The sequence below is a fragment of the Python bivittatus genome, unplaced genomic scaffold (genome assembly GCF_059951505.1).
Source record: "Python bivittatus isolate LINGU-HERP-01145 unplaced genomic scaffold, Pbiv_v1 ctg000480_np1212, whole genome shotgun sequence".
Taxonomy (NCBI): domain Eukaryota; kingdom Metazoa; phylum Chordata; class Lepidosauria; order Squamata; family Pythonidae; genus Python; species Python bivittatus.
The window spans coordinates 97549345-97564320 of record NW_028277075.1 but is presented as its reverse complement, the minus strand read 5'-3'; the positions used below and the strand labels follow the sequence as shown (position 1 = coordinate 97564320).

At 38.8% G+C, this 14976-nt stretch overlaps 2 protein-coding genes across 6 annotated transcripts in view; one reads left to right on the top strand and one right to left on the bottom strand.

Moving 5' to 3' along the window:
* NEB (nebulin) overlaps nucleotides 1-7563 on the top strand; it is a 211260-nt gene extending 203697 nt beyond the window's left edge. For all 4 annotated transcript variants that reach the window (XM_088146548.1, XM_088146545.1, XM_088146546.1 and 1 more), the window contains 6 exons: nucleotides 736-843; nucleotides 1278-1467; nucleotides 1981-2073; nucleotides 2718-2867; nucleotides 6402-6511; nucleotides 7031-7563. In XM_088146548.1, the coding sequence (XP_088002674.1) occupies nucleotides 736-843; nucleotides 1278-1467; nucleotides 1981-2073; nucleotides 2718-2867; nucleotides 6402-6511; nucleotides 7031-7204 (825 nt within the window). In that variant the 3' untranslated portion in view covers nucleotides 7205-7563. The remainder of the gene's footprint in view (nucleotides 1-735; nucleotides 844-1277; nucleotides 1468-1980; nucleotides 2074-2717; nucleotides 2868-6401; nucleotides 6512-7030) is intronic.
* A 711-nt stretch (nucleotides 7564-8274) lies between these two features.
* Nucleotides 8275-14976, bottom strand: part of RIF1 (replication timing regulatory factor 1) — a 47343-nt gene continuing 40641 nt past the window's right edge. For both annotated transcript variants that reach the window (XM_007424454.4, XM_088146549.1), the window contains 2 exons: nucleotides 14204-14312; nucleotides 8275-11811 (listed from right to left, as the gene is read on the bottom strand). In XM_007424454.4, the coding sequence (XP_007424516.1) occupies nucleotides 11591-11811; nucleotides 14204-14312 (330 nt within the window). In that variant the 3' untranslated portion in view covers nucleotides 8275-11590. The remainder of the gene's footprint in view (nucleotides 11812-14203; nucleotides 14313-14976) is intronic.

Genomic DNA, 14976 nt, shown 5'->3' with positions numbered 1-14976 from the left:
TGCCTCATGAATACCAATCACGGAGCTGGGTTTTATCTGCTTTAGGGTCTCTCTTTCTTACATTTCTTCACAGTTTCGGAGGAAGTGAGACCATCCCTTCTCTTGACAGTATCACCTGTGCTTCAGGTTGACATGGAAAGAGTTTGCACCAAATGCTTTTGGGGGCTGCCAGATAATGCTAGAAGCACCATTGCCTTTGGAGTAGCCAAAATCTAAAGCTGGCACCTTTTCTTGGAATGGCATAAGGTTTACTTGAGTGCCTGGGATTAAGACAGGCTGTAGTATTGCACCATCAGTTGGCATGTTATTTGGGGATGGACCACGTTTATAAGCAGAAGGTCTCAGAATTGATCTGAATAATATTCGTAACGAAAAGAACAGGTAGCAATGCTAAGAAGCTTTTGTTAGTCATGCAGAGAAGATGGAGAGTCTGAGACAATGCAAAACAGGTTTCTATGTTGTTCTATTGCTGTTGTTTTGAATGTTATCCCCATAGAATCCTTCAGGTGCAGTAGATTAAGACTTTATCTCAACAGAATTTAAAGAAATAACCTTACATGCTCAACAACTTTTTAAAATTAAGAGTTAGTAAAGAATATATGTTTATGAGATGCCCCTAAGCTGTTTGCATGTTCAGCATTCCTTTATTCCTTCCAACTCCTAAATGAAGCATCTCTTAAAAACCTGCTCACCAGTGGCTGGGGCCCATTAACTCAAACTCTCTGCTTTTGTCAGATCCTCTATTCTGATAGCTTCCGGAAGCAAGTACAAGGTAAAGCACCCTTTGTCCTGGATACTCCTGAAATGAGGCGTGTTCGGGAGACCCAACGGCACATTTCCACAGTGAGTACTGCTTTGCTTGAAAGCCAAGAAATAGCCCAAGTAAATTAAATTAAATTAAATTAAATTAAATTAAATGTTACTATTAACAGTAACATATCTTAAGATGCAGCAGTTCCAAATGTGACATCCAAGGCAAAAACTGAAATCAGCTTGTGGAATTTGGACAACCTTAGAGACTTCTATAATTTCAATAGGTGAACAGATATGAGACTTACTTAAGATAGATTTCCCCAACCTGGTGCCTTTCAAGTAAAGCTGCTATGGATGCCTAATTTAATCAGCAAGATCAGTTATTGGGGAAATAATCCCTAGCCACAAGAGGCTGAGAATGATGAGTGTTGCACTACACTACTTCTAGCCCTTACCAGGTTGAAGAAAGCTATCTCAAATATGACTATCTGGAGTGGACTTGTAATTTTTTTTAAAAATTCCAGGTGAAATACCATGAAGACTTTGAAAAGACCAAAGGTAGCTTCACACCTGTAGTCACGGACCCCATAACAGAACGTGTAAAGAAGAATACACTGGACTTCAGTGACATTAACTATAGGGGCATTCAGAGACGAGTAGTAGAAATGGAGCAAAAACGAATAGATCATGATCAAGAACTGAATAACTTAACAGGTATATTTTACATTGTGCAGTTCTTCTGTTAAGGAATCTCACAAAACTATAATATATTGAGTCAAAATATGTGGCAGACAATTATTTTTATCAAATACTTTTTTAAAAAGTTGTTTATCTTGAACATACTTGTTCTAAATTTTAAGCTATTTCTAAACCAAATCTGCTTGTAAAATTCATTTCTCCTTAGCATGAAGACACCATTTTGCGCATCAGATATCTTATATTGAACTAGTCTAAATGGTGTATTCTAGATTCATAGGTTTGGAGAAGATCTTAGATCATCTAACCATAATTGTTTTGTCTGTTATGTTTAGATAGAATAGCAAAGCCACTTTGCTTTTTTGTTTCTCAATCAAGCCACGTTACAAGCATGAGTAGCAAAGTATTTTTTAAATGTGACTTGTAAACACTACAATCATTAATTTACTTACATTTTGACTGTTGGACTGCAATATAAAACTGTGCAATAACATAAAACAACATCCAACTATCACACTATGTTTTTTGCAGGCCTTCGTGTATGGCGTACTAATCCTGGATCAGTTTTTGATTATGACCCAGCAGAAGATAACATTCAGTCTAGAAGCTTACACTTGCTTGCAGGTATGTTGGGCTATCAGTGAAATTGTGTGCATCATTATGGATGGAATACAAGATAGTGGCTTATGATTTTTAAATTTTAATTAAGTAATTAATTAATTAATTAAATGTATATGCCACTCATCTCCTCCAGAGGGTGACTCTGGGTGGCTCACAATTAAAATCAAACATTAAAAATAGTAAAAATATAAATATCCATATTCAATTAGCTAAAAAAATAATACTATATAAAAAGACTATATACAATTCAAGATGATGGGGGGGGCAGAATCAATTACCCCACCAGCCAATTCCAACAACGTGAGCCCCATCAGGCCCCCAGGCCATCTGGCATAGCCAAGATTTCACACTCTTCCGGAAGGCCGTGAGGATGGGGGCACATTGCACCTCAGGTGGCAAGTTGTTCCACAGGGCAGGGACCATGGCAGAAAAGGCCCTCTTCCTAGACGCCACCAGGCAAAATTGCTTGACTGGTGGGGTCTGCAACATGCCCCTTCTGCCAGACTGAATGGGGCGGGCTGATATAACCTTCTTAAGATACAGCTTTATTCTGTTAGGAATTTAAAATACCTTACTTTCCTGCTAAGTATGCTGTTTTGAAACTACATGTTCCTCCTCACGATTACTTCTTCATCTCTGGCTCCCAGTTCAAGCCCAGCGACGCAGCCGAGAACATTCACGTTCTGCCAGTGCTCTCAGTCTCAGTGCCGGGGATGAAAAATCTGAGCATTCAGAGGCTGCCGATCAGCGCTTGTCCTATTACACCAATGGAGGCTTCTTTCCTCCAACTACCACAGGTAAAAAGAGTAAACTCTCATCAAATTTCATATATATGAAAAAGAAGAAAAAGAAGAAAGAGAAAAGGAGATAAAAAGAAAAAGAAAAAGCTAGAAGTGCAGAAAGAAAAAAAGTAGAAGAAATATAGAAAGAAGAAAAAAGATAAAGAAATATAAAGAAGTAGCTTCTATTCTTCACAGAAGTTATAAAGTGCAATTATATTTTAAGCTCTCTCTCTAAAGTTATATCATGACTCTCTTCCTTCCATAATCTATCATGTCTAATCATCAAAACTATGAATCATAAGTTCATTTTTTTTCTTTTTTACACAAAAAGTCCATAAGGGATTTCCAGTCACCAATAAATATAGATATTTTATTTGTTTATTTATCAAAGTTGTCACCACCCATCTCATTAGAAAATGACTCTGGGCAGTTTACAGGAAAAATAAATATTAGTTAAAAATACAATGTAACAATTAGTCCTAAATAAATAGTAACTTCCAAGATATTTGATGGTAGCTAAAAATTATTAGGCTTGGGGAACATCATCAGGATGCTAGCCACCCCCGGGGTTGGTTAAAACTCTTCTTGCCCCATGCAAGCTGACAGAACCAGGTCTTCAGTTCTTTCCAGAAAGCCAGGAGGGTTTGGGCCCACCGCACTTCTGTGGGGAGAGTTTCCAGAGGGTGGGGGCAACGGCAGAGAAAGCTCTCCTCCTGGGCCCCACCAGCCAACGTTCTGTTGCTGATGGGGTCCTCAACATGCCCCTTCTGCCTAACCAGGTAGGATGGGACAATGTGATGGGGATGAGAGTCCCTCAGGTAACCTGGACCCATGCCATGTAGGGCTCTAAAGGTAATAATCAACACCATCCATAATGAAGCAAACTGGCACCCACTGCAGCTCCCGCAGCAAAGGTGTTTTATGTGCCATCCTTGGGGCACCCAAGATTGTCTGCGGAGCCACACTGTGAACCAGCTGTAGCTTCTGGATACTCTTCAAAGGTAGCCCCACGTAGAGTGTATTGTAATAGTCTAAATGAGAGATGACCAGGGTGTGAGTGACTGACTATTGTCTAACTCCCATCAAATTTCTTGTTTTGGTGACCCAAAGAAATTTCAGGGCAGGGAGAGAGAAAGATTCATACCGAGGCTGTAATTGGCCAAAGATAGCCAAAGAAAAATACTGTGTGTTTTAAGAGCATTTCCTCTGCTTACTTTTTAAAATGCATTGTAAAAAACAGATTGAGATGTTCTGAAGCATCTTCAGTTTCAGAAACAATATTGAAAGAAGAATTCTGTGCCAGAATTATGTTTGTCTTTATTAAATTTGAACACAAAAACATTAAGGGAATATTTTAAAAAAATTAAAGTTCCAAACACTGTTAAAAACTCATTGAAAAAAACACAACACTCAACTCAGCCAAATCAGTTTAGCTGCGGGAGGCCTGCCTGCAAAATGATAACAAGGTGTTGCAAATTGATTTCTTGCCAAGGAGCATCAGCATTTGGGAGTGGCCCCCAGATAGCTCCATGGTCCTGCTAATTGTTCTGGTGGTGAAGGACTGCCAAGCGTCCCTCTCTTATGCATCTTCAAAATACAAATAGGCTTTTAATGGAGTATGCGGCCTTTCAACAATGTGGTCAAAAATCAGATAAAGTTTAATAGCTCATAGTTAGGCTGATAGCCAGTAAAACTATTTTAACAAGGCTATCTCATAGTCCCCATATCTGACTCCAGTTAACACTCTAGCTATACACTGTGTATGGACTGGAGTTTCTCATTAGTCATGTTAAAGTAGCCCCACTGGGATGTAACTAAAGGATGGGTCTCTAGGTAGATTTAACATATCCAGCTATGAGAATCATTGGCCCTCTAGCTTTAGCGATGCAAATATAGTCCTTGATTATCAGTAAATTTGGGTGATGGGATTTAGGGTTATATCCCTAAATCATATATATATATATATGATATATATCATATATCATGAACCTGCATTGTCAGGAAAAGGATCATCCCATCCAGTACACGTTGAATTCCTTTCCTCTGCTCAGCCTTTCAACTATCCAAATGATCTCTGCTTTCAGCTTTGTGTACTCTCCTCATGAGTCGTCCATTTAGAATTTAATCAGCTTCCCAACATTTTAACAGAAAGGCCATATGAGCATTGGTTACCACCAAATCGCTGATTTATTTTGTGTGTTAAATAACATGGTAGAAAAGATGGAACTGGAAGGAAAACTACAATTTTGCCACTATTGACAAATTACAGTTAAGGGGAATGTCATGCAAATTTTGTAATTTATTGTGCAAAGCAATTCAGCATGGATAAACCAGAGTGGGAAAACTAAGAATAATGCAATATATTGGCTGCCATAGCGTCAACACTAGCTCCTATAATGTCCACAGATTATTTTTGATACCTGCTGTCACGGGTTCTTTTTAAACTATACCCAATGTGATTGACTCAGACTCAAATGATCCACCAAAAGGACCGGACCCTAGACACTTTTTTTATATCTCCCTGTAAGGGTTGGGGAGATGTTTTATTTTTAAAAAATAAATGCCCAAGATACAAAAGCGAAATATGAAACTTACAAATCTATATGTGAGGGTTTTCTATTGCCTCTATCCCACATTCTATTATTTCTATATTACTATGGTCATTATTACTATAACAACAATTACTATACAGTACTCTACTATTACAATATTTCCTCGGTACTATACTCTATTGTATAACTATTCCATAACCATGTTTTCTTCTTACAAACACTCTTCTGCCTTAATTCCCCTCTCTGGAATTTCTTCTGCTTTTTTCTTCCCTGTTATCTGCCAGCGTGTAGGGTTCTTGCAGCTTTCCACCTTGTGCTTTTGTACTCGCACTTTTCCTTGCTCTGCCTCTGGACCATCCAGTCTCCGTGAAGGAAAAATGCCCTTTTCTCCGGCTGCGTTTCTCTGTTCGCCGCTGGCTGCAGAGCTCCCAAAACACGCATCTCCTCCCCCACCTGTTTCAAGGTTGCAGCTTTACTGGCAACTCTCCCCAGTGCTGAAGCTGGGAGGAGGCTCAGAGAGGAGGGGAGGCAGGCAGCACAGGGGCCTTCAATTGTTCCTCAGTAGCCTGCTCTTCTATACCTACATAAGGGTTGGCTATAGCATGATAACCTAACTACTATAACATCTTCCTGGAATTGTAACTTATCAGAATTGCCAAATGAATTAATTTAATACACTATCGTAACTACACAATACCAGAGTGATTCTCTTCAATCAGGAAAAAGTAGCAGGACCCTTGTGTGCCCAAAAGGGAGAAGAAAAAGTTAGTACCATCTCTGTATGCAGATATTCTGGAAGACAATTAATTAAAAAAAAGAGAGAGAGATTTCCTAACATTACATACATCTGCACTATTGTAATCTATAACCTCAGCCACTATCAGAATTTGAAAAACATACCTAATGTTCAAGCATCACTTAACTGTATTTTGAAATCATACCAGCATTCTTTTGTTTTGCTTCTTCTGATATATTTCAACTTCATTTCCCTTTTTAGCGGATTACAAACATGCCAAAACTGTAGAGCTGCCACAACAAAGATCATCTTCTGTTGTGACTCAACAGACTACAGTATCTTCCATCCCCTCTCATCCATCTATTGCAGGGGTAAGCAAAACGTATTGCTATACAACAAAAATATCTGTAAAAATAAGAGTTTTCTGCAGGCAGAGGACGTTTATGAATTGAGTCCGTGTACAGGGAAGTCCACAAGAAGCCACAATCTCATCAAAATGGTGGAACCTGATTCATGAGATCACAATGCATGCTCTGCTCCTTACATACTTATATATAATGTCATGATGGCAAATCTTAATGGGAAAGAAACTTGTATTATGACATGTTTTATTAGCTCACCCTTGCCTGCCCTGTGTGGGCCCCCGTCTGTGTGCAAAAGGTTGCCATTTCTGGGGAGAAAAAAATCCTCACACATCTAAATGGATGGTCAACTTTAGCTTGAATATAAATTCACTTGGGGGAGTAAACAGCATCACTGATGTTTCGGAGGGAGATCTTTATATTCAAAGTTTCAGAGTTACAGACATGTTGAAGTGATTGTTCCCTGTACACTGTGTGTATGCTAGTAACCTTTGGATATTATTTTTTTCCCTACAATGACCACAATAGAAGACATATCGTGCCATGTATGACTACACAGCAGCAGATGCTGATGAAGTCTCTTTCAAAGATGGTGATGCAATTGTCAACGTCCAAGCCATAGATGAAGGATGGATGTATGGAACTGTGCAAAGAACAGGCAAAACAGGCATGCTGCCAGCCAACTATGTAGAAGCAGTTTAAACAAAGGAGACCACATTGACATGGACAATAAAAAAGCCTTTTAGGCCCCATCAGTTCAGTATCATTCTTAACACTCTCCAAACAGCCTTATTATTTTCCCTCTCTTGATAAAGGTGAAGAATTGTCTGACATCTAAATCTTTCATGAAACATTATCCATCCTAGTCAGAATGCCAATGGGAAATGTCAACCTACCAACATCCACCACTATTGATTAGATTTTTAAGAGAGTTTTGGGTATCTTAAATTATCACTCTTTTAATCAAGCTGAATTTGCACGATTCAGTTTATTTTCATGAAACATTGAATTGTATTGGTTTAAATGGTTTTTCTTCTCAAGAGATGCAGTGATCACCCATAATAGTCTAAACACAGCTGAATGTATCAATTTCTGTTTCTAGTATACAACACCTCAGTCCAGTCAAAAGTGGAAAAGCCTCTCTTCTGCTCTGCTTAGAGAATGCTGATGCATGCATTTTTAATCTGCGTGTTCTTGGGTCACAGTGCTGTTATTCCCTCTCAGATTAGTGACTAATAAATGTCATGTTTCTGCAAACCTATTATGTGTTTTATTTCTTCATTTTATTTTACTTATTTGTCAGAGTTCTTGGTGATGTCCAATACATCAGTACAATAAAATATCCACAGTATAGTACTCACAAAACATCCGTGGTTGTAATACTAATACTTGAATAAGTTCAAAATGAAAAATAGTTGTGAAACTATCTGGTTAACATGCAGTCAATGGCACCCACCCATCAATCTCCAAAAACTTGTCAAAGAAGCCCCACCTTTTACATCTTCTGAAAAGCCATTAATAGGGAGCAAGTCTAATACCTAAGGGAAGGGTGTTCCATTGCACATGAGCCATTACAAAAACAATACTGCCTCCTGACTTCAGCCTCCCTTACTTCACAGAAGTGGGGAACCACCAACAATTTTATCCAGATGTACATATAAAGCAGGAAGTTTTTGGCTGGAGAAGGTTGTCCAATAAGTATCTTTGTTCAAGTCATATGGGGCTTTATAGGGCTTAAACTGTACCCAGAAGCTGTGGGTAGCCAATGGAGGGCTGCAATACATGCATAATCTGACAGCTAACGTCTGGAGGCCACTAGTTTGCACCTATTGTAGCTTCCAAGAGAACTTTAAAGGCAGATCCACGTAGCACAATGGAGGCATGCTTTGCTGTTGTGAGAATCTGCGTACTGCTGGCCATGGCTCCACCTGCTCAACCAGCAGTAGCTGTGAGTCCAGGAAGACCCACATGTGACAGACTTGCCCATCAGCAGTGCTTCCTCATCAAAAGTCTGTCTGTCTGTCTATCTATCTAATTTAGATACCACCCATCTCACAAAAAGTGAGAGCCAAGCAGGCAACTCTCTCGCTTGGGTTAAACTTCAATCTGTTTCATCCCACTTAGGCCCCAACAGCTCCAGGCACCAAGACAAGATTTTGCATCACTGGCTTAGCCCAGGATGGCAAATTACAGTTGGGTGTCAACAGCATAATGGCACTGCACCCTGAACCAACGGGTGAGTTCTTCCAGTAATTGCATGTCAGGAGTCTGGTAGCACCTTTCCCAATTTACACAATTTTCTTAATAGGTGTAAGCTTTGGGAGCTGCATCTCACTTCATCAGATGCAAAGATAAACTGTTGGATTTAAACTGGGATGGAGGCAGGGAGATGAAGACAGGCTGGTTATGCAGAGGCAGGCAACACATGAGACAGATTACAAATACCTTATCCATTAACAACTGTAATGTGTTAAAAACCCATTGTGCTTTAACCTTTTGACACGTTGAGTACAGCAATCTCTTGCTTAATCAAGCTGAAAGTCTCATTTTTCCGAATGGTCACTTTGAGATCTACAATAGGGAGTCTTGGGAGGTTGAACTCTGTTGCAGACCTCAAAGTGATCATTTTGGAAAAATGAGACTTTAACTGCACAATTGAACAAGTGATTAATTGAACCCACATACAACAAAAGGTTTCAGGCTATCTCAAAAGGTAACAAATGCAGAAACCAAGTGTAAGTTGGAATCTGGCAGTTTTCACATTGACATTTTAAACAATGGGGGCTTCCTCCACTAATCTACTTCACTGGAAATTCTTGTGTTGCTTCCTCAGGATCTATAGTATAGTAAGATTTCAACCCCAAACCTTCCTGCTTCCTACCAGCATCCTGAGAACAAGTGATTTTAGCTTTCTTCCTGGATCTTGGCTTCATTCTTTCAAGATACCTGGTCCAGCGGTCTCCCAAAGTCTCTCTGGTGGACTACCTCTCTTCTGTACCACCATTGGCTGCTGCTCCATTACATTCAATTCTTTTCAAACCAGTATCAGCTGACTGAAGCCATTGTTGGATTCAGCTATTTATTGGCTCTTAACTGTGATACTGTAATTTCATTTGCCCTTTAAAAAACCAGTTTACTTGTTTTTGTTCACTGTGACATCTTCTCATTGGTAGGCTTTTGATACTTAATTTGCATTGAAGGTACTATAGAACATACTCACAATTAATGCATTGCATTTGTAGCAGTTTCTTCTCACCAGGATGGATATGTGCACTCAATCATCATGTATCGATTTTTCTTAGCTTTGTATTTCTTAAGAGGAAAACATGCTTATTGTAACAAAATAGCTGAGTAGAGAGGGGGCAAATAAAATGCAACAATTATCTCAGGTCAGCAAAATACATGAATACTAAGCTTTGTGTTGCATTTTTCAGGGGCCTTTGGCCAGTCTATCTTATAATCCTCATATGATGGCTTGCCATATATATTTCTGAATGATGAGCACAGGTAGAGGTAGAGATACTACAAAATTTACAAATGATAGAAAAGAGGGTGAGATTATGTGGTAACAGGAAAAACTCTCTGAGAATCCTATCAATCAGAAGTTAAATAGAGAGGGATGCTGAGCTGGATTTTCTGCACTGACTGAAGCTGGTCTACGCGGTCTTTGAGATACTTTCCAAACCCATCTTGCAATATCAAACAAGCTGGAAGCAATAACAACTAAAGGCTAAAACATCCAGGTCCCTCATCATCAAAAATTAAAATGATTGTTCTGGGCCATTTCCAACAGCTTTGGGAAGAGATGGACAGCAATATTTAGTAATGTTTGGAGAGGTGGCTTATGAATTCCTATTTGGCTTGCTCGCTCCCACAGTGATGAAAGAGCTTCCCTAGCTTAGTGGTAGCCTTTTATTCTCTTGAGGACCTCTCATACCCTATTATTCTTTACTGATTTACGCTGACAAATTAAATTGGAATTAAATTACCATATAATCATAGAAGATGCAACTGCTAAATTAATTTGGTTTTAAAATCCCTTTCTATTAATCTTTTCAAAGGCACAAACGTATTGATTCACCCTTGTCCCCTCTCCCTGCAATAGACAAATCAGCACTTTCACACCAGTTATTAATTCATAGTTTAAATGCTGTTTTAGAATACTTTCTCTTGCATACAAACAGCCAACAAATTTGAATCTTAACACAGTACAGTTCTTCCTCCCAAATTACTACAATCATTTTATCCATATATATTTATTTCCTAAAACATAAATTGATCCCCTTGCTATGCCCATTTTAGAAAGCACAATATGCTCTATACAAAGTTCCTTCCATTCAAACATATGTTAGATACTGCCTTTCATACAGGGACATAATTTATAGCATCTGCATTTAGTACATCTATACATAATATACAAAATAATTTTTATGTCCACTTTACTTATGAGTGGGGCAAATAAAAGATTCATTGTCTATAAAATTCTAAGAACATGTGGTCAGATCCTGAGAATACTTATTGGAATTATATACTGACACACTTTTTTCTTCTGCATAATAGACTCATGAAAAAATAGACTATGTACTATTGCTGATTGAAAAAGTTTGAGATATTATTAATATGCTAATGAAGCACCATATTTTTTAATATGGTAAAGAAGCTATAAAACTAGTATCTTCCAAACTAGTATCAGCTGGAAGATTTGTATTACTTTTGGTAAATTAATTAACACTTCAAACTTTATTCAGAGCAACAAAACCCAGGCCTTAAATATTGATGATGCATCAAAGAATCACACTTAACATTTGAAAAATATATTGCTCCATATTGTGACATGTTTCACAGTCTTTACTGTACATCTTAACACATTTTGGAAATTGTGCATAGCAGCAATAAAAATCTCAAATTGTAAGTCCAGAGAAGTTAAAAGTTTAAGATTTATACAGCAATGCTCTATTCAAGTTACAGCAATCCCTTTTATTTAAAAATATGTGATAAGACTAAATGTTCATCTCAAATTAAAATTTGGGATTTTAGAAAAACTGCCCTGCAATCAAATCTATTCTTTAAAGAACTAAGTGTAACTGATTAAACAGTGGTTTCGCAAGATGGAGACTTCCAACGAGACTTCAGATTTCTCATAATGCAGTTTGTCATGCTATGAAGCTTCTCTTGCATTTCAAAGAGTTCGTTCCCTGAATAGCTGAGAAGACTTTCAGGAGTAATTTGGTCAGCAAGTAGATTAATCTGGGCACGAAGGTCTGTTGCTGATGGCTCATCTGCACTGGAGGCCTCTGGTTCACACACATCTAAAATGAAAAGAAAACAGGTTTGCAAAGACATTCTAGCTGAGATCAAATTAAAGCCCATTCAGACAGCTAGTCTACAACTCTTGCTCATGTAAATAACTACGTAACTGTAACTATAGACTGTCCACCCACTAACAGGACAGATTTTGCCAGCATAATACAGAGGTGAAAATTTAGTTTGGAATACTAGTATTTGGGAGATGTTAGGCTTTCTTTTTATAATCTGCCTCATAAAAGCTGGTTAGTGGTCTTGGAATCTTCTTACACACACAGATGCGTGGTGTATTAAGAGTCAGGCCCCATAGGCCAATCACAACATTTTATTAATACTGTTTTCAGAAAAATGTTACTGTACTTAGGAATAGTCAAAGGTCATGTGTTAAATGAATAAGGAAGTGTTTAGAAGAAAATGGCAACCAATTTGAACATTTAATGTTATTTATATAATCAACTGTCTATGCGGCCCAACTTTTGGTATACCCAGTGTGTGCATATGTCACTTTTCTGATGTTTTTTACCTTTCTTTCTGTTGTATGCCACTCAAAACTGTTTTGGAGTACAGCAGCATAGAAATACTAACAATAAATGCATGAATGATATTTAAACGTATGGAAGAATCATATAATCATATACATTAACTATACAGAAGAAACTGAGTAATAGAATAATAACAATGATACTGCCATAAGGTACACGGGCAGTTTCATCTGGGATTCAAATTGCTTAGGAGCATACTTTCTCTCACTGTGTATTAAATCCTAGAAAACAGGGTGCATACAGTGGGGCAAAAAAGTATTTAGTCAGCCACCAATTGTGCAAGTTCTCCCACTTAAAAAGATGAGAGAGGCCTGTAATTTTCATCATAGGTATACCTCAACTATGAGAGACAAAATGAGAAAAAAAATCCAGAAAATCACATTGTCTGATTTTTAAAGAATTTATTTGCAAATCATGGTGGAAAATAAGTATTTGGTCAATATCAAAAGTTCATCTCAATACTTTGTTATATATCCTTTGTTGGCAACGACAGAGGTCAAATGTTTTCTGTAAGTCTTCACAAGGTTTTCACACACTGTTGCTGGTATTTTGGCCCATTCCTCCATGAAGATCTCCTCTAGAGCAGTGATGTTTTGGGGCTGTCACTGGGCAACACCGACTTTCAACTCCCTCCAAAGGTTTTCCATGGGGTTGAGATCTGGAGACTGGCTAGGCCACTCCAGGACCTTGAAATGCTTCTTATGAAGCCACTCCTTCATTGCCCGGGCGGTGTGTTTGGAATCATTGTCATGCTGAAAGACCCAGCCACATTTCATCTTCAATGCCCTTGCTGATGGAAGGAGGTGTTCACTCAAAATCTCACGATACATGGCCCCATTCATTCTTTCCTTTACACGGATCAGTGGTCCTGGTCCCTTTGCAGAAAAACAGCCCCAAAGCATGATGTTTCCACCCCCATGCTTCACAGTAGGTATGGTGTTCTTTGGATGCAACTCAGCATTCTCTCTCCTCCAAACACAACGAGTTGAGTTTAGACCAAAACGTTCTACTTTGGTTTCATCTGACATTCACCCAATCCTCTTCTGGATCATCCAAATGCTCTCTAGCAAACTTCAGACGGGCCCAGACATGTACTGGCTTAAGCAGGGGGACACATCTGGCACTGCAGGATTTGAGTCCCTGGCAGAGTAGTGTGTTACTGATGGTAGCCTTTGTTACTTTGGTCCCAGCTCTCTGCAGGTCATTCACTAGCTCCCCCCGTGTGGTTCTGGGATTTTTGCTCACCATTCTTGTGATCATTTTGACCCCACGGGGTGAGATCTTGCGTGGAGCCCCAGATCGAGGGAGATTATCAGTGGTCTTGTATGTCTTCCATTTTCTAATTATTGCTCCCACAGTTGATTTCTTCACACCAAGCTGCTTGCCTATTGCAGATTCAGTCTTCCCAGCCTGGTGCAGGTCTACAATTTTGTTTCTGGTGTCCTTCAACAGCTCTTTGGTCTTGGCCATAGTGGAGTTTGGAGTGTGACTGTTTGAGGTTGTGGACAGGTGTCTTTTATACTGATAGCAAGGTCAAACAGGTGCCATTACTACAGGTAATGAGTGGAGGACAGAGGAGCCTCTTAAAGAAGTAGTTACAGGTCTGTGAGAGCCAGACATCTTGCTTGTTTGTAGGTGACCAAATACTTATTTTCCACCATGATTTGCAAATAAATTCTTTAAAAATCAGACAATGTGATTTTCTGGATTTTTTTTCTCATTTTGTCTCTCATAGTTGAGGTATACCTATGATGAAAATTACAGGTCTCTCTCATCTTTTTAAGTGGGAGAACTTGCACAATTGGTGGCTGACTAAATACTTTTTTGCCCCACTGTATGTTTCAGTGATATTTACCTGCTATAATTACATCTTCATTTTCAGAGAAGGGTTTCTCATCCACGCCATTGAGTGGTTTCTCTGTATCATCTGGGGCAGCAGTTTCCTCCAATCCACGAGATTTTACCTGCATGTTTTAGGGGTGGGGGGGGAAGAGAACATCGTTAAATCTGCAGATGAAAAGGATAAAACTGTAACTGTAACATTTATGTTTTCTACACAAATGCAGAGCTCTGCTCAAAATATTCCAATGCTTAAGAGCACTGCTGGGAGCCCAACTCCTGGCATACCACATATTTTCCTAAGCACAGTTTCCACCAATTCCCTTAGGCCTTGAAATCAAAATAGCAGTTCTCCAAACTGACAGGTGCCTAGCGAGTTTAACAGAATTAAAAGACAGAAGGCAAGTGTGTTGTGTGAATTCAGAGGACCACTAGAAGAGTTGACTACAGAAAAATTACCAGTTTGTCTTCACCATGGCCTCTATGGTTCACATGTATGTATGGATACTACTTGGATTATTATCTGAATACCTATAAGAACTCACCAAGTCACAGAAGAGGAATCATCTTTTAAAAGTCATCATGCCCAAGACACTATCCAACATATCTCAGGTAAAGGAATAGGATTTAAGGAAAGTCAAAGATTGTTACTGCTTTTGTAGACTTTTACTCAGCCATAGCAAAATTTTAGGGCAGTGACAATCAAGTTGGAGGATATTCCCAAATGCTCTCATGGTTCCTGAACACAAACGAATGGTTGCAATCCTTCTGGGAAATAGCTGAGAGTTG